This window comes from Microtus oregoni, unplaced genomic scaffold (assembly GCF_018167655.1).
Source record: "Microtus oregoni isolate MIOR12 unplaced genomic scaffold, Mior012 000000F_ref0000247, whole genome shotgun sequence".
In the NCBI taxonomy this organism is placed as follows: Eukaryota; Metazoa; Chordata; class Mammalia; order Rodentia; family Cricetidae; genus Microtus; species Microtus oregoni.
The window spans coordinates 27,402,488-27,426,393 of record NW_024543059.1 but is presented as its reverse complement, the minus strand read 5'-3'; the positions used below and the strand labels follow the sequence as shown (position 1 = coordinate 27,426,393).

At 49.3% G+C, this 23,906-nt stretch overlaps 1 protein-coding gene across 1 annotated transcript in view; it reads right to left on the bottom strand.

Moving 5' to 3' along the window:
• Window positions 1-23,906, bottom strand: part of Lrrk1 (leucine rich repeat kinase 1) — a 93,027-nt gene that overhangs the window by 10,134 nt on the left and 58,987 nt on the right. The window contains exons 19-28 of the mRNA XM_041652534.1: window positions 23,586-23,862; window positions 17,936-18,107; window positions 15,348-15,511; window positions 14,781-14,920; window positions 12,690-12,939; window positions 9,910-10,076; window positions 5,926-6,123; window positions 3,932-4,209; window positions 1,785-1,979; window positions 801-952 (exon numbers count right to left, since the gene is read on the bottom strand). Coding sequence (XP_041508468.1) covers window positions 801-952; window positions 1,785-1,979; window positions 3,932-4,209; window positions 5,926-6,123; window positions 9,910-10,076; window positions 12,690-12,939; window positions 14,781-14,920; window positions 15,348-15,511; window positions 17,936-18,107; window positions 23,586-23,862 — 1,993 coding nt within the window. The remainder of the gene's footprint in view (window positions 1-800; window positions 953-1,784; window positions 1,980-3,931; window positions 4,210-5,925; window positions 6,124-9,909; window positions 10,077-12,689; window positions 12,940-14,780; window positions 14,921-15,347; window positions 15,512-17,935; window positions 18,108-23,585; window positions 23,863-23,906) is intronic.

The window sequence follows — 23,906 nt, the reverse complement described above, 5'->3', positions numbered from 1 at the left end:
TCTTTAACCCACTCTACCTTGGATCGTTATCTAGCTGGGGACTTTCTTGCTTCTTAGGGTCATTCTGTGTTCTTCCCATTATGGTCTCAGGCCTCATGGGCCTTCTCTATAAATGCTCTCTTGAAGGTCCATCAAGTGCTGTTCCCTCTCTCCTTCCTGAAGAAACGGTCAGGTTTGTAAGCCACCTTCTGCAGCCTGGGGGCTGGGGTGAGCAGACCCCCGGGAGCATTAGCTATAGCCAGGCTGGTGGTTCCTTCACAGCAGTGGTCTTAATACTGCCCTGCAAACACCCTGGCTCCACAGACCATGGTGGCCACTTTGGACTTTCTCTTTTCTTCTGGGACATCTCATCCCCCCATTCTCACTTCCTTCCCACCACTTCACTGTGAAAAAGAACTACAGTTAGAAGGGACCGCCTGTGGGTGACCCTTGGGCTCTGGTCTTCTGCCTCCCTTTGGGCCTGGTCCCTTGCTCTCTCATTCCACAGCATTGGCTGTTATACTCGTTCACCTTCATCATCGTCTAATGTCCTTCCTGCGCAGAGTGTGGATAACTTCATCTTGAAGCAACACTCTTCCTGGAACTGGGTTCCTGACACACTCAAGCCCACCCTTTCTCTACTTCCTTAGCTTCAAAACTGTGCCCGTGTGAATTTTGTTTCTGCCCTCCTTCTCTCTTGATTGTCTCTAACCAGGCCTTGGACTCCACTGTCTGCTCAATGGGCATCATAGGCATCATTGCTTTTCTGTTCCCAGGGCTGCCCAAGACATAAGTCGGGAAGGGCAGACTGCAGACATTACCTGGACTCCTCCTTCCCATCCCAGAACACCACAGTGTACTCCTGGCCTTGGGACGAAAAGAAGGCCGACTGCTTCCCGCAGGGCAGCATGTACATGAAGGTGGCGAAGGTCGGGTCCTTCATCTGGCTCACGACAGACAGGGCCAGTGGGCGCTGCAGGAGAGAGGTCCCTAGTGAGCACCACTGTGCAGTTTCCCCCTGCATTTCCCCTGGCACCAGCCAGGGGGATATGAGAATCTTCCCACTCAGGGTTGGCCTAGCACAAGACTGAAAAGGCTTCAGAAACCCCTCCCCCTCCAAAAAATAAAGGCCCTGAATAGTCTCTGCGTCATCATGGCCACGGTAATAGGTTCAGTTGGTCTGGAGTCAAAGGCCCGTTGTGTCCCATCTTAATCCCAGAGACATCAACATCAACTTTTGCCTCAGATTGTATTCATAATGTGTTGCATCAGCTATCTGATTTGATGGACAGGTGCTAAGCTTGAGAATGGGGCCCCTTCTGACAAACAAGGCACCGTCTTTAATAATGTAGCAGGGCCCCTGCTTCTCATAAGCGAAGCTTCCAAAGAGATGTGTACCTTCCCCTGTTCTTGTATAGCGAACACATTGCCACAATGGGTCTGATATACAAATTGAGGGATCCTCAAAAAGTTCCAGATTTCAGAGTGTTTTAGAGTGGATTTCTGGATTGGGGATGGTCAAACTAACATGTAAATATTCTGAAAATCTGAAAAACTCCAGCATTTGAAATACTTCTGGTCCCAAGTACACAAGCTAGGGAGAAGAAGGTAAGTTTTCCTCAGACAGACATGCAGGCACATGCCTGTCACATACACCAAGACCGGGAGGTACATTAGCAGAACTAAAGTTCTGTCTAGAAGAGACAGAGAAGATTTCCCAGCGGTCCTTAGGGAGGGCGGGCGAGCAGGCACACACAGCCCCTGCCACCAGGGAGGAAGGGCCCAGGCTCCACTCTTTCGTGTACCTTCTCTGGCTTGGTGTCCCAGCACTCCATCATGAGCGCCTGGAGTCGATGGAACTGCACTTCCTCGGGCTGCCCCAGAACTGGGCGGATGCCCTTGGACAGCTTCTTGGCAATCTGAAGTTGGTGGTGACCCAGGGCAGGACGCTGTCCTGACAGTAACTCGTATAGAACCATTCCATAGGAGAACATATCTACCTGGGCAGAAAGGCAAGCCAAGTTAGGTCTCCTGCCTGGGCCCAGCAACTTTCGAAAGCTGGGCTGAGGGGGAAGGAACAGAGTAGATAATTATTAGATAAGGAAATTAGCTTATTAGAAATTAAATCATGAGATAAGAAAATTAGATTATTAGATAACAATCAGATAAGGGAAGCACAGGCTTTCCCACAAAGGGAGACCCTCATCAGTACATCCATCAGTTCATCTGTCTACCCTCATCTGTCCAAGTACCACACCTGTCCTTCTGTCCATCTACCTAGCCGTTCATCCTTCCTTCCTTATTTATGTACCTTATTTACGTATCCTCCCATCCATCCATTTGTCTATTCAACTTCTAGACACACACACACAAACACACACACACACACACACATACACACACACACACACACACACACACACACACACACACAGAGAGAGAGAGAGAGAGAGAGAGAGAGAGAGAGAGAGAGAGAGAGATTGCTAACTACCAGACACCAATTAAGGGCTCCAAAACCAAGACACCAGAGGGCTGTCCGTGAAACTCATTCAAAGGGGAGTGGAGCATCTCCTAGATAGCAACTCCTTTGTTTCTTCACTTTAATTACCATCGAGAGACCCAGCAAGGAAAGAGTTACACAGATCCCCTTAAGCCAGGGAATCATCTTTTACAAGAGAATGTCTGAGACAATAGTCAGCAGTTTTTAAGTGTGGCCATTCTCACAGCCTCTCAGGTGAACACCTTGTCTGCGTCACCAGAGACTGAGAAGCTTCCCATTTCTGTTGCTTTGGCTTGTCCTTTTCCAACTTCTGGCAACAGCCACAGGTTCTGAGTTAACCCGTGCACGCTTAGGTCAATCTCAAGGTCCAAGACCCGTCTGAAAACAAACAGTGCACTAACAGGGAATCAAAGCAAGCGAGATAATCATTCAGCCGGCAACGGCATTTGCTGCTAAATCTGAGGAACTGAGTTGGATCCCCAGAACCCACACTGTGGAGACAAGAGCTAACTCTTGCAAGTTGTCTGGTTTCTATACACAAGTCTGCTCTAAATAAATACATGAGTAAATACGTATAATGAAAATAAGTTAGAGTCAAGGGGGTGGTGAGCGGACAGGTCGGCATGATACACGGCTACTGAGCATGATACACAGCTCTCTGGACCCAGCTGTCCAAGCCACGGTTGCTGCTCAGCTGCCTGGGAACTCACACTCGCTTTCCCAGCACTCGCTCTCTCCTGGTTGGCATTTAACCAGCACCTTGTGGTACCAGGAACTTCTACCACGTTTATTTTGTGCTTCTCAAGAGCGCCATGCTGGTCTGCTCATTCTGTGCATTAAGTGTGATAGCCAGGCTCTAAGTGCAGGTATAGTTCTACCCCGGACTTCGTCCACAGTTTATAGTGTGTGATGTTTGTGAATTGAAGTTACAGAAGCGTGAATCGATGGCTGGGGAGATGGCTCAGTAGGTAAGGTGCTTCCTGTGGAAGCATGAAGACCCGTGTTCCGATCCCCAACACCTACTAAAAGCCAGGTGTAGCAGTGTGTGTCTGGAATCCCACCCCTGGGAGGAGGCGGAGCCAAGAGGATCTCAGGAACTCATTGGCCAACAAGTGTAGTCAATCAGTGAGTTAGCTCCAGGTTCAGCGAGTGACAGAAAGACACTAATGTTGATGGAGAGGGGCAAGCACACGAGCACACACACACACACACACTGAAACAAATAAACTTCTAAAACTAAGGACGGGTTAGCCTTTTAACAAGCAGGCAGACCATGTGCCCCAGCACTTTCTGGTCAGAGCCAAAATCTCCCTCACTGAATACAGGAAAGAGTAAAACACAGGCTGGAGGGGGTGAAGCCAGGGTGCCAGGACTGCCTCTCTGGCTTCTCACAGGACTGGGCCCCTGCTCTCCACAGCTCGCTTTAGGGATTGCAGCAGGACAGGCAGGTACCTTCTCATCATATACGATGCGAGGCCTGATCTCCGGAGCCTGGTAGCCAGGGGTGCCCTCCACTCCCAGGGCACCCTCATGAAAGGACTGCCGAGAGATGCCGTAGTCTGACAGTTTGATGTTTACATGCTCCTTGACGCTCAGGGACCACACCAGGATGTTGTCTGACTTGAGGTCACAAAAGATGATGCTCTTCTTGTGCAGGTAGGCCAGGCCTGAGGCAATCTGGTAGGCTATCTTTTGGGTGAGCATATGCCCCAGGGGCATAAAGGAAGAATCTTGCAAAGAAAAAAAAACAGTACCTATGTTCAAATTCATCAAACTTAAGATCGAATCAAAGTAGCACTAGAACCTTTCATTTTCTCCTTCTGTCTCCCCTACTTGTTGGATGGGATTAAAGGGTTGCCTTATAAGGCACTAGTTGGAAGTAATGAGACCTTTAAGAGGCAGAGCTTTGTGCTGGCTAGTTTTATGTCAACTTGACACAAGACAGGGTCATTTTGGAAGAGAGACTCTCACTCGAGAAAATGTCCCCACCAGACTGACCTGCAGGCAAGCCTGCTGTTCATTTTCTAGATTGATGATTGTTGTGGGAGGATGAAGTTAGCCCCACTGTAGGTGGCTTCATCCTGGGCAGGTGGTCCTGGGTTACATAGGAGAGCAGACTGATCAAGCCCCATAAGCAGCCTTCCTCCATGCCTCTGCATCAGTTCCTGCCACCAGGTTCCTGCCTTGACTTCCACAAGATGAGGGATGACAAACTGTAAGCTGAAATAAACCCTTTCCTTTCCATGTCGCTTTTGGTCGTGGTGTTTTATCACAGCAATAGAAACTCAAATAAGACAGGTCACACAGATGGAAGTGAGGTCACTGGGGACATGTCCTTGAAGGAGCCATTGGGACTCTAACCTTTCTCTCTCTCTTTCCTTAACTTTCTAGGTGGCATGATATAAGCAGCCTTTTCTGTCACAGGACCCCATCATAATGTGCCACATGACCACAGGCCCCAAGAACAAGGCCAACTGACCACGGACTGAAATCTCTAAAAGGATGAGCCCAAACTAACCTTTATTTCTCTGACGTTGTTAATCTCAGGCATTTTGTTACAGTGAGGAAACACTGGCTGACACATTCCCTAGTACTTCAAAGTCGATGGATACATTGTCGCTATCCTTCATGCCAGGTGCCAGAAGGAACAGACAATGACTTGGAGTGAAGTACTATGCACTTGGATAGAAATTCTCTTTCTCGCTTAGCGAGGCTTTCACGGCAGACCACATGAGAAGCTCCCAGTGTTTGCATTTAAGGACTCAAGCGCTCCCCATCTCCTCTCAGGCCCACCTTGCTCTGTGGTCAAGGGTAAACTAAAGGCACAGAAACTCCATAAATCGTTCCCATTTTCCTGGAGGTTGAGAAGTGCCTGGTTTAATAGCAGCTCTTTCTTAATGAAGGCAGCCACCTCCCCACCTCGGGCAGAAGTTTGGGGGTAGTTACCCATTCCTTCAGGAGAATTCATTTTAACTTTCTTTGAGGAATAAGATGTGGAAGAAGGGATCCCAGGCTCCGTCTTAACTGGTGCCCAGTGTATACCTGTGGCTTCAGGAGGCACTTAGCAATGCAGCTGGGCTTTGAGTGCCAGCTGCTATCTCTTAGGCCAATGGAGCTGCCTCATCTAAGGCTCTGTGTCTTGCCAGTAGAGGCAGTTTGTCTCTTCCTACGGGACTTGAAATTTGCTTCAGAGAGTGTGAGCTCTTAGGCTGTCCCAACATGCCCTGCCCCATGTTTGGAGTTGGCAAGGCACCTGCTCTGGGGCTGGGCGCACCCTGGCTCACTGAAGTCACCCATGGTTCTGCTTTTGCAACTAAGTTGGGCATGTGAGATGGGAGGAAACTACTGGATCCAAGGCTACGCAGAGGCCTGTCCTCCTGCACTAGGGTTCTGCTGGCCTGTCTGGAGCGAGCGGCCCCTGTGGAATGTTCTCAAAGTGGCTGTACCTCTGGCATTCTCAGACAGCACAGTGTTGAGGCTGCTCAGTGGGGCAAGCTCCAGGGCGAAGCAGAGTGGGTGGATGCTGATGCCAATGAGTGACACGATGCAGGGGTGCTGCAGGGCATGCAGCATGCTGGCCTCCTGCCGGAAATCTGAGAAGTTCTTCATGGCATCCATGGCTCTCAGGTGCCTCAACATGGTGTCTGCAGGACAAAGCAAGGCCGTCAGCTGACTAGGCAGAATATCGGCTGCAGAGCATGGGCCTCCCTGCGGGACCTAAGACAAAGGTGACCCAGGTCTAGGTCAGGAAGGTTGTTTCCTAAGGGCACACGACGCCAGGGCCTGCCATACTTATAGGGACTTGGGTAAGGTCAGACGAGGTTACATTTTAAAGTACACACCACATAAGGTATTGTAATACTGATGGCCAGGATTTGGCCCTAAAGGGTGGGGCTGAGTCAGGATAGAAAGCAGGGGACAGGAACAGGATGACAGAAGGGAATATCCTCACTCTGGGTCTGCCTGCCTCCCCTCGGACAGGGAATTGAAAATCAACACAACTGACAGAACCCCCATAGTGATTTCGGGGACAGTGTTCCCCAATCTCTCAGCAGCACTTCTAAAAGAAGTATTCAAATCAACAAAAGAACTACGCTCGCCTGGGACAGAATATGTAGACCTTTGAGTTTACCTGCCTCAGTATCCTCTCTCAATGCTAGCCCTCAGCAAGTACTCAGTGCAGTGCCCAGTGATACTAACCCCCAAGAAGTACCCAGCAATTTCCTTGACAAGAAGAGTCTTGAAGGTGGGAGAAAGAGGCGAACTGGATCATATTTTTGTGCTTAATTGTTAAACTTTGCTTAAGTTTTGAACCTGGTTGTGAATTTCAGATACAAAGACACACACACACACACACACACACACACACACACACACACGTACTTAAGCTGACTCTTTAGAGTGGCCACACTTACGTCTCAGGGTCCTGTCCATCAATGCATGCATGCGCATGCATGTGTGTCCCTGTCCGTCCATCTGTCCCTTGGTCATCTGCCCATCTGTGTTGCCATGTCTCTCCCACCCCTTACATCTATACTGTGCACTATCTCTGTCTCTATAAAGGCACAAATGCTAACCAAGGCTGTAAGCACCAAGCCTCCTCCTTTCTCAAGAGCTAATGTGGCTTGCCATTTGTGACAGCTACTGGGCACTCACTGAGTCCTATCTGGCTCCCTCAAGGGAGGACTGCGACAGGGCTCTACCTGCATGGCTCGGAGAGTGCCCTTACAGCTCTCAGCCACCCAGCTGCCCTTCACTTGGAGGTACCAGCCGCCTTCTTCTCTTTGCACCCCTTTATATTGCTCAAAGCTTGGCCCAGGAACTATCTGGAATGTAATTAGTCCCCCCCCCACCTCAGGGTCACTGCAGGTTACCTTATTCCTTGTCAAGGAGCCAGGACCCACCATGGTTATCATCAGCTGGTGAGACATTTGTCCGTGGCTATTGGGCTGTGACCTTCACCTTAGGGGAGAAAGGTCTGCCACAGGGGATGAGTGAACACTAGTCACGCTCTAACCTCCGTCACTGCCCTTGGCATTCATCATGCATCTCTTATATGATGGCCTGCAGGAGACCCTGGAGGCTCAGGACAGCACCCCTGATTGTGGCCAGTCCTCAACCTCTGTCTCTGAGGCTACTAGGTAGGGTAAGCCAAGTCTCGACTGCCTTATTTCCGGTTTGCATTCCTTCCCCACAGATTTTAGAGCTGGGGACCATTGCGGTGAAAAGTCAAGCACCATGAAAGCCTTAGTGGTCCACTCCCTGGCTGTGTAAGACCTTGAGTTTGCTGGCCCTTTGGCTCCTGAGGATAAGGGTCCATTCTCGCATCGACTCTTTAACCCATGGAGAATTTATATTTTATCATGTGGTGGATAAGATCTTAATCTCCACCCCAGTTAGTGAGTGTGCTGTCTTCTCTCTGACCAGCAATGTCATCTCTGCTATGAGCTGGCTTTCTGAGCCCACAGGTGACTTCTGTTTCCTAGACAGTTCTGCTTGAAGTCCTGGAAGAAACTTGCCCCAACCCTGTAGACTCACTCATGACATTTGCGAGGTTGGCCCCTTTCCTTTGTCAGCTCTTGGCTTTGACTCAGCACATGTGCATCTGATAGTCCATTAGGAAAACTGCCGGGCTAGGATTCGGATGCCGTGATTAACCAAAATTCCAAATGGTTTTTATTACCGCGACAGAGGCTGTCTTCTAATGGTCGCTGCTGCGTATAGGAATACCATGGAATTCTAACATTCTGCTCATGTTCAGGATTTTCAGGGAACTTTTCTTAGTCCGAAGTATGACAACCACGTCTATTTAGATCAGAGCAAAAACCAGCATTCCCTTCAAAGAATTGCAAATTGATTTCTTCCTTTCCAGTTTCTTTATAATTTTCTACCAAAGAACATACATTGACTCTGTGATCCCAAGATGACCTGCCCTGAACAAGGGGCAGTTCAGCTGGCAGGAATGAGACGCCCTGGGCTGAGCCCGACATGGTGCTTGCTATGGCTAGAATGTGTCTCCCCGCCCCTCCCCAACCCCCAAAGTTCATGAGTAGAAAACAATGTAGCCATTTCAAGACTGATAGTTATCACAGGAGTGGGCTTGTTAGAAAAGGAAATCCGTCCCCCTTCTCCGTCTTTGGCTCCCCACTCTTTGCAGTCCAGGCTGATACAGCATGGAGATTCTCCAGCATCCAGCTTTTCTTTCTCTCAAACCCCAGAACCTTCAGCCAAATCACTTCCTTTGGTTTAGCAGTTACCCAGCATGTGGTATTCTGTGGTAGCAACAGAAATGGATCAACAGGGGCACAGATGCCTCCCCACTGGAAAGCATTCTTGAGTTGCCTGTACTATGCAGAGCTGAGTGTGCTGCATCCCGGTGGCTTTCTTTGAGGGGTGTAGGATGTGGTGGTGGCAGGAAGGGAACATCCCAAATAACTATTTGCAGGATTTGCCCCATCTCTTGTCTCACATTTCTGTGGAATATTAGTGGAAGATGTGTTACATTCGTTTATGCCGTGGAACGTTTGTTTAATGAGGCAAAGATGTGTTGCATTCTTTTATGTTGTATTTGTTTAATTCTGTGAAGCTGTGTTACTTTGTCTGTCTAAAACGCCTGATGGTCTAATAAAGAGCTGAACGGCCAATAGCAAGGCAAGACAGAGAAATAGGTGGGGGGCTGCCAGGCAGAGAATAAATAGGAAGAGAAGAGAGAAGAGGGAGGATGAGAAAAGGAGGTGAGGAAGATGCCAGGGACCAGCTACTTAGCCACACAACCAGCCATGGTGTTAGAAGGAAAGAAAGATATATAGAATAAAGAAAGGTAAAAAGCCCAGAGGCAAAACGTAGTTAAAGAGAAATGGGATAATTTAAGTTAGAAAAGCTGGCTAGAAACAAGCCAAGCTAAGGCTGGGCATTTATAAGTAAGAATAAGTCTTCATGGATTTATTTGTGTATTGGATGGTGGGCCCCCAAAGAGTAAAAAAGAAGCCACAAAAAGCAAGCAAGCAAACAAACAACAACAACAAATCAACCACTTTTCATTGTACACTTTTCTGTTTGCATGGGAGATGGCTAGAGGAGCCCTGCAGATGAGGACTCTGCCTGATACCAGCCTGCCCTCTCCACGTGTGCCAGGCTTTCGGTGGGCACAAAGCAGTTGGGAATAGCAGGAGTGGTCTTTGCTGACACACACTTTGCCTAGATAGGTAGTAACATCCGGGCCTTGCTTAGCTTGGCTCTCTAGCCTGTACTTCCCAACTTGCCAGACCAGGCATAGAACAGAACTGCACCAGCCATACCAGCCCCCCAGTCCTCCTCACCCCCTGTCCCAGGTACATGCGTGGCTTCTGTCCTCCCTAAGGTGGCCTGGAGTTTGGACACAAGATAGGTCACCTATCTGAAGAAAAATGTGCTGGCCACCACGCCCTTACCTGCTGGGGCATTTGCAGAATTCTTGAACTTCTTGATGTGGAATCTCTTCACAGCCACAGGCTGGCCCTGGTACCTGGCCCGGTAGATGACGGTGCCACTGCCCCCTTGGCCCAGGATGCTGCTTTCGCCCTCCGTGTGCTCCAGCTTGCTGTTCTCCAGGAAGAGCCTGTGGTACACAAAGCTTGGGGGTTAGCCTCCAGCCTCGGGCAGGGTATGGCCTGGACTCAGCTGATGCTTTCCCATCCGGGAGAACAGTTCAAAGTCACTTGTGTACCGGCCCTGGATCTAGCACATGGCAGGCGGTCAGCCTGGGCAGCTATACAATCTTGTCAAACCTCAGTCTCCTTCCCTGTGTGGCGGACACCATCCCAGAGACCCCTGGAGAGATGCTGAGAAGCCTGGCTTAGGGGAGTTCTCTGATTATAGCGGGCATAGACTAAGGATCCCTCTCGACATTTTACTCTGACGCTTTGTGCTTTGAAAGCTGCCATCCTTAAATACGTTGCACTATTTACTGTCAGCTTAGTTTTTCCCCATCTTGTTATTATGCAAGATCGTCCTCTGCCATGCAGGGCTAATGTCCCCACAGCTGGGGGCTAGGGTTTCATGGGGAGTTTTAGCCACTGTGCTGGTCTCTGTACTCAGAGTCTTGTGAAAATAAAGATTTCTGTTGGGCTTCTAGAAAACATGGCTGTTGTCCTTGACCCCCCCTTCAGCCTTCTGCGGAAACTTCTGGGCCTGATGGCTCTGGAAGAATAAGCTGAGGAGCAGGGATCAGAGCTGGAGCCTCCCATAAAGTTCAGAGAGAGAATGGGACAGGGTGAGATTTGTGGCTCCATAGGGGCAGACTTTGACTCTGGCGGTACTGGGGCCAGCATGCAGGGCTTGGCGCTTTAGGAGGGGCATCCTTCTTCACCCCTTCACTGACTCTGAGCCTGCACCAGGACCTCTTAGCTTCTTACTTCCTGAGACTCCTCTCTTTTTCAGAAACCATGGCATTAGAGCAAAGAAGAGAGAGAAGGCTGGGCAGGGAGGAGAAAGGCAGACCACTCTACTGAGATCTATGCAGGTCCTCATCAGGGACCAACCAGGTCCCTGCCATCTAGGCCAAGGGTGCCTGTTAGCCCTCCTGGTCCTGAAGATGTGTTTTCTCTCTGCACCTTTAAGGCAGAGGCTTTGTAGCTACCCAGACTTAGCTCAGACCAATCACGTCACCTGTACTCTCTGCAGCATTGACCACATGGTCTGAGGATGTTTTTCAAGTGCTCTGATAAAACCCTTGCTTGGGAAGTACAGGTACATGGGGGCTAACTAAGATGTGGGAACCTGGAGAATGCTGGGGGTCTTGCTAGGGCTTTCTATGGCTTATGCAAGCCCAGAGAGTGCAGAGTTCTGTAGCAGTCACAGGGCAGAACTTGGCCTGTCAAACTCCCCTGTTAGGGCTGGTTGGGACCCCAGCAGATATCCCGAGCCTCTCTCTGGAAAGATTCCTTCTCAGGCTGTTGCAATTTTCCACTTCCTAACAGGTTACTTTACTTCAGAATCCTACTGTGCCGAAGATGATATCCAAAGCACCAAGGACCATCCTGCCTTGCTTCTTGATGTCACAGAGGGAATTCTGCAGTCCACTAATTTGTGTCTGTGCTGAGGTAGAAATGCTGCAAGGTTTGGCAGAGACACTAAATATCTAAAACGTTAGGGGTGCCTAACCTAGCACCTTCCAAAGCATGTGATCCATGCTTATACACATTTGCATGGCCATGAAGAACCTGGGAGTGAAGAAAAGCCATTCTGCAGCAGAGTGGTGCCTGCTATGTCCACCACAAGGCTGCTGGGGATGCTGCAAAGAGTCTGGCTGAGGTGTGTTCTCTGCTGGGTATCGAGCATAGAGTTTCATGCACTCCCACTGAGTCACCTTCCAGGCTCATCTTAAATTCAATAGATCCCCGGAAGTGGGTTGTGGAGCAGCAATGGCGTGCATTCAGAGAATGCCCTATGGACATTAGGAACAGTGCAGAAAAACGAAAAAAAAAATAGATCTCCAGAAGAAGGAGCAGAAGAAGGAGGAGGAGAAGTCGTTGAAGAGGTTAAAGAAACCAGAAGTGGCATGCCACCGGTCGCGATAGTAGACCACAACTCCAAATCGATTAAAAATGGTTGAAATCCAAAATGACTGAAGGACTATCCCCGGGAGTTCATATCACAGAAGTGGGTTTCCATCTACTAAGGATGGTCTGTTTTATACATTTTGTAGCCATTTCCTTTTGGAAGGGACCAACCAGGTCCCTTTCCACAATATTTCCCTCCCCAGTTATCCTCTTGGGAGGATGGAGGTAGAAGGAGCTGGAAGAACTGAGCTAGGGTGCGTCTGTAGCTGGGCACCAGCATTTGCCCAGAAAAGAAAGACGAGGCTGCAGGTGTGGGAATGGGTCCTTTCCACCAGGGTCAGTGAGCAGCTCTGCCAATCTTCTGCCCTCCACTGGACAACAAAGTGCACGTGAGGAGGGCTGACTCCACAGTAAGGATGCTAGTTCACAGAGGGGCAGAAAGAGCAGCTGCCCCTGCGGTTTTGTGTGCAAAGTGCAGTAGGGCCTGCTGAGGATTCAGAAGGAAAGTCATTTCTTTCAGCAAGCTAAGATGTGGATCTAAGTTACCTGAGACTGGCAGGAAGGGTTGGCTGGAATAGTTACTGCCCTCCCATGGTTAGGGCACCATGCAGTGATGGGTAGAAGAGGCACACGGCCTGCACACTTGTCCTGGGAGGGACTGTGCAGCATACCTGGCTGGGAAGTCAGTCATGAACAGCTCTGGGACAAGCTCCTGCAGTGGCACAGGGACCTCGGGGTGTCTGGGGCAGGAGATGAAGTCCCGTTCAATGGCTGTCAGCACACAGTCTTCCATATCAAAGTACTGCACGCCCTCTGACTTCTCACTCGGATCCGCATGCTGGGACCAAGATGTCTCGCAGACTGGGCAGGGTACATACTGCTCCATAAGTGGTGTCCCATCACTTTCTGTGGCTGTCAGGGCTAAATGGGGACAGAGAGGAGACAGTTCCTGTGAACTGGATGTGTGTGGGTGCTCTGAGAAGTACCCTACAACCCTGGGCCTGGCTGGCTTTACATCCCCAGGGAGCCAGAAATTTGGTACCACTCTGGGGTACCTTATTGCTTTAGTTTTGATTTTAAGGCAGGGTTTGGTTATATAGCCAAAGCTGGCCTCAAACTCGCGATTCTCTGATCTCAGCTCACCACCTGGTGACTTTGTGCAGTAAAACTGTTGATGCCAAAAGATTTACCAAGGAGGAACTATTCCATGGTATAGACCCAGAGTCAAAGTATCCCGCAGCTCTTGGAAGGCTGGTAGAGGTGGGCGAGTTGAGAGTGGTAGGGACTTTACCTGCATGGCTGGGTGGGACTGAGTCTGAGCCACACTTCATTACCCTGACTACAGTTAGTACAAGCTAGAGACAGAAGACCTGTTGGAGCGCTCTGGGCAAGTTAAATGCAGGGGATTGTGAGTATAGATGATCATAGGATGTTTAGCGTGGGCTCATCTATCAGAAGTATACTGTTTCTGTGTTCTCTCGTTAGGAGGTGGTAAGAAACACCCACAGAAGTACCCTGGGGCAGGGCAGGGACCTCCTTTGTATAAGACAGTGTGGATTCCTAGATGTTCTGGGCTTATCTGGTATTCACAGGAATCCACAGTGAGAGACTCTTGGCCACTGGCTCACAGAGCTGGCTCTAGGACATCTTGTCTCAAACGCTTGGCCAGGTTTCTTCTGTCTCAGATTACTGTCTACTTGGTTCACCTGCCAAATCCCCAGCACCTGCTGAGGCGGGGCACGGGCTGGTAGGGAGCTAGGAAGTGGCCAGAGACTTGACACAGGTCTTGGGGGGCCCCCTTGGCTGGCCAAGAGTCCTCCAGGCACCTTGCCTGACACCGATTGATTTCCTCTGAGGGCCTCTACCTAAGCCGTTTTCCATGTTGGTCACTCTTTGCAGCAACATGCTAAGAAGCCAGGTTCCATGTCTGGACTATGTATCCAGTGGTATTCGACCACATCCCTGAGTACTGTCCTGGGATATAAGGCTCTGGGGCAGGTGGGTAGACTAGTTCATACAGGCTTGTGTGACAGACAGGGTGTCCTGAGTCCACCCTCTACCCTTTGACCTCTGGCTAGGTTAAGTGCAGGAGCTAGTGAGTATAAAAGATACTCCAGAGGCTGCAAGGGCTCGGAGAAGCGCTCCCTCAGCCGTCTCTCCCCACAGCTGCCTTCCTGCTGCTGCCCCCACAGCCTTCTCCCTGCTGTCTGCTCTCTGTCCACCTCAGTAGCAAAACAAACAGAGGACCCCAAGGGGTTCACTTCAAACAGTATTTTCTTTGGTCAAACTGTCAATGGGGAAATGGATTCAAAGAGTCTGAGAAGGGCTGTGTGGGTGGTTTGATCACCACCAGCATGAGTAGGGACACACAGGGAAGGAGGAAAGGGAACTACAGCACTGGCTTCCCTCACTGTCCCTACACTAGGGATAGACCTCCACTTTTGGGTCCTCCTGATGTCAAGTATATGTACTTACACAAGGCATATATGGTTCTTTGGGCCACGCGTGGGACCCAGATACCTTCCCCCTATATACTGTGGGCAGCCAGGACACCTAGTTCTGTTCCATTTTTTGTGGGTCACACTGTTCCCAAAGCACTTCTCTGCTCTGCCCAGAGCAGGACTCCCGTGGAGCCTAGGGCTCTCAGGAAAAGGGCTGAACCCTGGTGGCAACTTTGCTTTCTCAGAGAGGCAGCCTCATTCTGATTTAAAATACATTTCTATAAGCGTGTCCAAAGGCTTGGCTCCAGAATATTCTCTTACCGGGAAACCACTGATCGATCAGGGAGTTGACATGGTCTGTGATAAAAGCCATTGCTGAGAAGTCCCTCACTTCTGATTGGCAGATGATTTTAATCCCTCCACTTTTTTTCTTCTTCCAGTTCACATCTGAGGACTCCACGCTGTAATGCAGAAATGGAAAGGAGCCCATTGCCAAACTATTGAGGAGCTGGAGGTGATTTCCCTGCTTCCAAGAATGGACTTAACTCTTGGGGACCCTGAGGGTCCATGCACCAAGTGGGATATTGGGATGACTCTTCTGTTTATATATTTGTTTACGACTCAACTTTTTCCTTGTCCCTACTCCCCCAAATGGAGTGAGCTCAAATTCTGGGCTGTGGCTACCCTCAGTCTATCCAGAAGAAGTCGTGGAAGGAGGACAGGAAGATGGGGCCCTCAGGGCAATCAGAGGGAGGGTCTCTATTTCTAGCAAGCTGTTCTAGGAGCAGAATTCTGACTCCACACAGAAGAGCAGTAGGTCAGGGCTGTCACGGGGCCACTGCTTGGGAACCATGCTGACCCTGCCCGCAGGCTCCCGGATGTTCCCACCTGAGGTAGCCCCCATCAAAAGTAACCAGTAGCCCTTCTTGCCAGTAGATGGTCTGGTTTCTTTTGACCCTGAATGTGCTGCAGCGATTTCTCTGGTTTCCTGTGAAACTGTAAATGGTGACTTTCCGGTTCCTGCTTTTCGTATTCTTCTTGTTTTCAAAAAGCTGAAAGACAGAGAGAAAAGACCCTGTTTAAGAATTCTGGGCTCCCCACTGGCCTTGTGCAGAACTCGAGGAGGCTGGCCTGGCCCCATCTTGATAAATTGCTGCAGCTTCCCACCCGTGCCTCCCACGCCCACTGCTCATCCCCGCTGCCAAGTCAAAGGCCGCATGGTCTGGAAGGGTCTCCAGGGTACCCTGGGAACAGATTTTCTAAGCGATTACAAATGGGCTGTTCTTCTCCGAACACTTCCCTCCCCAACTTCACAAGCGGACATTTCATTTGGTAATGTGGACAGGACAGAAAAACAAAACAGGGGAAATAAACAACCAACAACTTATCACCCAGAAGGAAGAACTTTAAGATTTGGGTAGGTATGAGCCCAGGAATTTTTCCTACTACACATATGTGTAAAACACAGCAGTATGGAGTGTGTTTCTCATTCTGCATGCTCTTTGGCAGGGGGATACAGCTCAGTGATAGTGTGCTTACCCACCATGCCCCAGGCTCTAGCATGAATCGCAAGCATTGAAAAACAAGGTATACTTTGAAAATGTCATGACTGCATTGCCATTAAAACTCACTGACCATCCATTTTCCTAAGGCTGGGGTAGTGATTTCTCTAGCCACTTCTTTCCATTAGGTTGGCTCTTCCCCTCCCTCCAAAATGACTACGGAAAACACACGAAGATTTCTCTGCTGCAGTAGTGGGGTGCCCGATCTAGGGTCTGACAGTTTTAAGGCTCTGGGTGCATAGTGAGGTTTGGAAAACAAGAGACTGTCACCGTAGCCACTGGCCACCAGGGCCAGGCATCTTGCTGGGCTCTTTGTCCGTCTGGCAGATCTACAAATAGGGAGGCTATTGCTGCGGGAATCTGCATGTCTTTGATGGATGCTAAGGCTGAACTCTTCTCCCCTCTGTTCTCCATCTGAATTTTAACAGGATTTCTTTTGGCATTGATTTCTCAGACACGCATGCTCCCATCCAGCAGCCGCTCTCCTTGTGAGCTCAGCCTCCCACAATGTGTGTGTGGGGGGGGCGCAGTGACCTCCCACTTAGAACACAGCAGGACATAGTTCAAACGGAGGGCAGCGAGGCAGATGGAACCCTAGGAGAGGCAGTGCCAGCACCCACTCTGTTAGCCAGAGCATCATTTTGGTTTCATAAAGAGATCACTCCCCTATCCGCAGCACAGGCTGCAACCCTTTTAATTGATTTTCAGCCTCTTGTGTTTATTTTTCTTCCCATAAAATGGGAAGATCAAAGAGCATCTTTACCCGAGCCAAGAAGTTGTAATTCAGTAAGGGCGCTCTAATTAGAAGGTGGCAAAAAGCAAAGTCAGGCAGAGATCAATGTCAAAAGAGACGCAACAGTTCAACAGTGGGAGTGTATGCCAGGGACTCACAAACTGTAGAGTGTGTCCCGATCCCCTGGGGGTCTTGTCAATGACAAGCAGCTGGACTCCATCCTGAAGTTTCTGAGATCTGGAGCTGGGGCTTAACAATGGGTAGCTCTCACGGGATCTCAGGTGAGGTCAATTTTGCTGGTCTGGGAACCCCATTTTGAGAACTACCGCTCTAGGCAAATTACTTCTGTATTATTGTCTTGCATGAAATTAGCGCTGACTGACAGCTGGGCTGCCGCTCCATAACTCTGGCTGGACCCACGGAACATCACCCATGGGTTGGCTCTTCACTGTGACCAAAACAAGTGGATATTTTCCAGCAGAGGTTCCACACTTGGCTGAGGAGTGGCATCACCAGGGACTTTTACACAGTCTAGATGATGCAAGCTGGGCCTGGGATACATCTCTAACTCCAGCCTTTAGGTTCGCCAGTGAGATGGCTCAGCACAGATGCTCGCCACTAAGCCTGACAACCGAGTTCAGGCCCTGGGGCCCACGTGATGGAAAGAGAGAAGCAATTCCTGTAGGTTGTCCTTACTATGATACTTAGGTATGGACGCTTACAACCAAGATTCTAAATTTGGGTGATCTGAGAAGTCAGAGATTCCTCTCAGGTAAGTCAAGGGTACAGTCAGGACAGCAAGACCATGAAGTCAGGGCCCTGGGGAGTGATGGAAAATGCTAATTCTTGCCCCAGTTTATAGCTGCTGCACCAAAAGTATGCTGGCTTGGTGGGAGAGCCTGCTTCTGCTAGCACAAGCTCCACGGTGACTGGGAAATGGTTACCATTTGGGACCATAACTCCAGGAGGGAAGAGGCTAAGTCATTTGGGTACAAAGCTGGTATTCCCAGCCTAGGCCAATGGCTTCACACTATGCTTTCCTCTCAACCCTGTGTCAGTCCTTTCACCGCAGGGGAGCAGCCTTCAGTTAGGTCCCACCAGCATAGAAGCTGTAATCTTCCCCCCAAGAGTATGCTTTTAGAAGCCCATCCATCCCGATGCCTTATCCTCTCAGGAGCTACCTGCAAGTCCATCTCAGCCAAGCTGATCAGCATCCGTGCTATGAATCTCTGCCAGAAGCCAACAGGCACGAAGCTCATCTTAAACACCCGCTGGATGGTGTTAGCCATTGGGTGCCGCATGCTATGGGTGTCCAGTCCAGGTTTGGATGGAAGGAGGTGTGGTAAGAGGTAGCTGAAACACAGAAGGGGAGAGATGATTAATTGTGGCCTGCGGTCCCCTACAGGACCCTGGTCCCTCTGAGAAGGCCTCTGCTGAGAAAGCTCAGGCTGTCAGGCATCCTCCCTATAGAGTTGGAGAACCTAGAGGGAGGTGGATGGGAAGATGGGAAGACATAAAAATGCCAGGCTCAGTAAATCGGAGTTGCTTCTCAGAAAACTGGGTTGTGGTTGTGAAATCACTTAACACTGACTTTGGTTCGCAGAGGGAAAAAAAATACAGCTGTTCTGAGGACAAGGCAGATATCGGGGTCAGGGTGACTGTTTCCTTGGTCTTCGTAGCTGTTTATTGTCCTTGGCTAATGAAAACAACACACGACCTTAAAAGTTAGAACATGGCGGTTTTGCGCAGAACAAATGATGTTTTATGAGAACACAAGTGGACATGGTCATCGTTAAACTCTTGCGTCACTATGTGACCTAGGTGCTTTTGTCTACTGTCATTTAAAAGAGCGGACAGCCAGAAAGTCGCTCCCCACAAATGCATCTGGAAAGTGAGATATACCATGTGCTATGAACTATGAGTTAAGGGGCAGGCACAGGGCAGGCATGGGCTATCCTGGCAAAGCAGAGGCTGGATTATTTTCTCTTTAAAAGATATTGTTATTATACATATGGATGTTTTGCCTACATGTATCTCTGTGTGCTGTGTGTGTAGTACCCATGGAGTCCAGAAGAGGGCGTCAGAACCTTTGGGACCGTAATTCCAGATGGCTGTGGGCCTCCATGTAAGTGCTGGGAATGGAATCCAGGTCCTCTGGAAGAGCAGCCAGCGCTCTTAACTGCTGAGCTATATGTACAGCACCTGGAATCATTTCTTAATAAAGGCTTTGCCTTCAGCAATCCCAGTCCTGCCGACCATGCCCCCACAAGAACCATAGACCACACGACAAAAACTCCAGCACCAGACATGAGAAACCTCTGTCAAGTTGTTGGTCAATGGAACCCAAGAGATTCTCAAAACAACATATTGTTTTGCTTATTGCGGTTGCCCTTTGCTGCCTCCCAAAGGTTTAAGGTGAGTTCCGATTGCTGCAAACTCACACTTCAGACACAGGATCTAACCTGGAGGTTCTCTCCCTGAGGGCTAGCTTTCACAGTACCAGAAGGTGCTAAGCGAGCTGCCAAGGGAGGAAGCAAGTGACAGTCACCCAGCTCTGATCCCATGACCCACAATCCTCACCACAGCAAGGGAGCCCTGACTGTGTAATAGTGGGGTCAGATCTTGGCAGTAGCCAACGGCGGTCTATTTAAGACCTGGTCAACAGGAAGGAAATCATGGCTGGTGCTGGAAATGCCGCTAACTTCCTGGGGCTCGTGAGGTCATGGACCTATTACTCCACTTTACTAGACCAGAAACATTTCTAGCTGAATTCTAAATCTACACACACAGATGAGTCTAGCTCCCACACCCCTTTGTTACTGACAGACTAGTACAGAATACCACTAAATGGTCAGAATGCGCAGATCACCTGACTGTAGGCTACCCAGAGGAGAAGCATACGTTTGCAACACAGTCCTGCGCTAAGACTCAGAGAACACTGGAGAAGAAGGGGAAGAAATAGTCTCAGAGCCCAAGGACCATGAAGTCTGCTGTGAGACTGTGTCTCCTAAAAATAACAAGGAAATTGTACCCGTGATACCTTGACAAATATGATTATCCAAATAAGACCAAAAACCACCAGAAAATGGAAGTGGAAAATGTCACAGGGTCCCAACCTTAGACAACCAATGAGACTACTGGGAGAGCAAAAATTAGTCTCTACTGATCTGGGAAGTCCTTCTGTATATGTGTTGCTTTTATTGATTGATGAATAAAGCTGTTTTGGCCAAAGGCTTAGCAGAGTAGAGCTAGGCAGGAAATGCAGACAAAGATACAGAGAGAGAGTAGGCAGAGTGGAGGAGAGGCCATGTAGACGCCAAGGAGCAAGAGGGCCTAATATTACTGGCAAAGCCACGAGCCTCAGGCTGAAATAGAAATGAATAAAAATGAGTTAATTTATAGTTAGAGCTAGCCAGTAGGAAGACTAAGCCATTGGACAAACAATTGTAACTTAATTTTAATAAGCTTCAGAGTGGTTATTTCATAAGTGACTCTGGGAACTAGCGAGTGGGGACCTAGTGGGTGGAGAGAAACCGGTCTAGTGGGACTGGATGAGATGGAGAAAAGGCCTCCATCTCCACTCTCCTAAGGATGAATCTTTTGGTTGGCTACAGTAACAAGTCATATACATGCTTGGAAGTCATATATATGCAAGGCTAAATAGACTCATCAGGTTCTATTTATATATTTACACACACACACACGTAACAATAATGATAAAAGAAAGAGAAACAGTGAGTTTGAGAGAAAGTGAAGGGGGATGAACAGGACCAAAAGGAGTTAAAAATACATGGCCATTGAGGTCAACTCTTTTTTTTCGAGACAGGGTTTCCCTGTGGCTTTGGAGCCTATCCTGGAACTAGCCCTGTAGACCAAGCTGGTCTCGAACTCACAGAGATCCACCTGCCTCTGCCTCCCGAGTGCTGGGATTAAAGGGGTGCGCCACCATCGCCCGGTGAGGTCAACTCTTGAAGGGAATAGTAGTCCCTGGGCAGAAAGGCTGTCTTAAGGGGTAGCTAAGACTGGACAGCAGAAGTGAATTATTCCTGTGTCTGATGAGTGTCAATGAGTTCATGAACCCTGGGCAGGGCAGTGTGCCCTCTGAGGATGCAGGCTAGTGCAGGTTGTGCCACTGAGATGGCCACAGATGTGGGTTGGGGCCTTCCAGAGATGGTAAGAGCTAAGGCATTTCTGCCAGCAGGAAATGAAAGTGCTGGAAAAGACAGGCCTTGGAAGCTCATCAATCCCGAGTTTCTGAAGGACTTGGCAGGGGTGGGGGTGGGGGTTCATGGGCTACAGGTGGAAGACCCAGGTCCCAAAGGAGCATCTGTGTCTGTATGGATTCCAAGACCATAGCTGCATTGTTGACTCACGGAAGCCTAGGGTGTAAGGAGCTGGAACTCACCTCAGGCACAAGGGAAATGAGGTCTGTGCTAGGATGGAAAATGTTCTGCTACTCAGAGCTTTGTGCGGATCCAGACACATGGGACACAGGACATAACATGACCAAACAGTAAGAGCAGTGCTGCTGATCCCTACTCTCTCCGGAGCTCCTGCGTGTAAGAGACACTGTTCTATGCACTATAATCTATTTACTCCTGACAGCAAGGATAATAGCAGTAGGTAATGATATTGTTGTTATTCTGCAGGGGAGATTAAAGGTAGCTGGGGCTCATTCTCTGGCAGTCTGTCACCTTGCTGTGCAGAAACTTCCTTGGACTTGGCAGTAATCTGGCTGATTTTTATTGTTCAACCATATAGGTAGAATCACACACACACACACACACACACACACACACACACACAAGATACTCTTACTGAATGCTAGTATATCCTTACTCCTCTAATTCACTGATAAATGATAAAACCAGAATATTGTTAGATCACTGACAGGTGGCCCAACCTTGAGCTTTTATTGGCCAATGGCAATGATATGGAATAAGGGACCATGAGACAGACCTTGAATCTGTTTTTTGAGGTTTTTATCTTTAGGACTCTGCTCATGACTGCATACAAATGAAGCAAGTAGGTTTTGCACTCCTCCCCTCAACTCTGTTATGGCCAAGTGTAAAGGAGGGCTGTTTCTGTGGACGGCTGATTTACACCAACAGAATCTCTAGAATGGCTGCCCAGGGACCGTCAAGCCAGCTCCCCACTGTATGGCACCACCGTAAGGCTCTGGAGTTGGAGCACGGAGTGATGATGTGTTCTAGGGCAGGTTCACCATAAGGGTTCATGGGTTTGGGATACTCCCTGCTGCTATCAAAGCCAGGAAGTGGATGAACCAACCAAGGACATCAGTGGAGCCTGGGTAGCCACCAGAGTTTTGGTGCCCTCTCAGGGGTCCTATTTCAGGGTTTGGGGCATTGGCAGTTCTCATGTTCAGGAGGATGAGTGTTGACATGGAGTAACGCAGGTGACCATGGGAAGAAAGCATCAACACACTAGTAAGGATGTACATTCTAATACTTAGCAGAACCACTGAGGACCACACCGAGAATACAGGGAATGAATAAAGAGATCAAAATGCGACTAACTCAGAAGGCGAACAAAATGAACAAGGGCACAAACTAAATGGTACAAATAGGAAGCAAATGGCAAGCTACTTAAATCCAACTCAGAAGCTAATCACTTCGTGTAGATGAACTAAGTTTTCCTATTTAAGACAGAGAGCATCAGGTTAGGCGATTCATTGGCAATAAGGTATTCATTGTGATATACATACTCAGACCAATTTGTAATAAAGCAGACAGCTGTAGCTAAAAGCTAACAGACCTCCAAAGCTGGTACGTGGTTATTTTAAAATCAGACAAAATGGACTTCAAGAAAGAGACTATTACCTGAAGTAATGAGAGACAGTCTATAATGGAATAGCAGAGAACAATTAAAACATGTTGTCATAAGTTTCCAGCATCACTACCTTTGTGCTTTGGGCCTTTCGTAAATACAATGGGGGATTAAACTTAAGCAGAGCCATGTCAGGATAGTTGAGTTCATACTCAAGGGGGCTACTTATCAGGGGCAGAAGATGCGGTATGGATACACTGGATAAGGACGACCATGTCCAGGTGGGTCAGAGTGGGACGGTGAGTGATTTCCCTATGCTGCGGGGAGTGTTGTAGCATTTAAAAGGAAGGAACTGTTTATGGCATTTCTGTTCTGCATCTCCTCACTGCAGCTAGACACTGGGGAGGGAATCTATAGAAAGTGAAACCCTGGATGAGGGGAGACTACTGTAGATGTCCCCAGGAGAAGCAGAAGATAGCACTTGGGAGGTGGTAGAGTCCCACGGTGGAGGGGTGGACTGAAGCAGACGTTAGGGGCGTGGAGAAGAATTTGGGGTGGTGCGGATGATGTGCCCAGCGAGATGAGGCAGTAGAGGAGAGAAAGCAGAGGTCTTGGGCATGCTTCCAAGTATTACTCCAGCCTTCCAGGAGGCAGCGTTGTGGAGGCCCAGGCCTGAGCCTGTCTAACCAGTCAACCTTAGTGGACTTGCAAGTACGTTCTGAGGCCAGATAACTGACACGTGTGTCCACGTCATGGAATGTCCTTACTCATCGCATTACCAAGCCAACGGCTGCCCCAAGGAGAACTGCCCCAAGGAGAACTAACCCCTTTCAATAAGTAGATTCCTTCCAACTGCCTGGAAACAGTAGCCTTGGCACAGATATGGGGTGGTCAACGTGGCGCCTGCTGTGTCTATCCTCCTGCTGACCCAGGCTAAGCACCTGGCCATCCCCTGGAGGTAGCTATCCTGGTGGTGGTAGCCCTGGGCATCAGTGTCCTTGGACCCCATTCCTTTCTTTAGCATATGCCGGGCTATGGCCTCACCTGTCATTGGCAACAGGAAGGGCAATTTCAAACTTGGCCAGGAATTGGAAGTATTGCTCCTCAGTCTGCTGTGTGAAGCCTGTCCCCACCAGCAGCATCCTGAGGTCCTCTGCTCGGATCACCCCATTCTTCGCCACCGACCGTGAGCCCTTGATGTTGAAGATCCTCTGCAGGCATTCGGACAGCCAGATGGGGTCCAGGAAGTAGAGGTTCCTCAGGCCGTGGCTCGTGTCTGGGAAGTGCAGCAGGGCTCCTGTTTCTATGAGGAAGCTGATGGCTGCAGGCAGGGAGGGAGGAAGCTGGGTCAGAATCACACAGAGA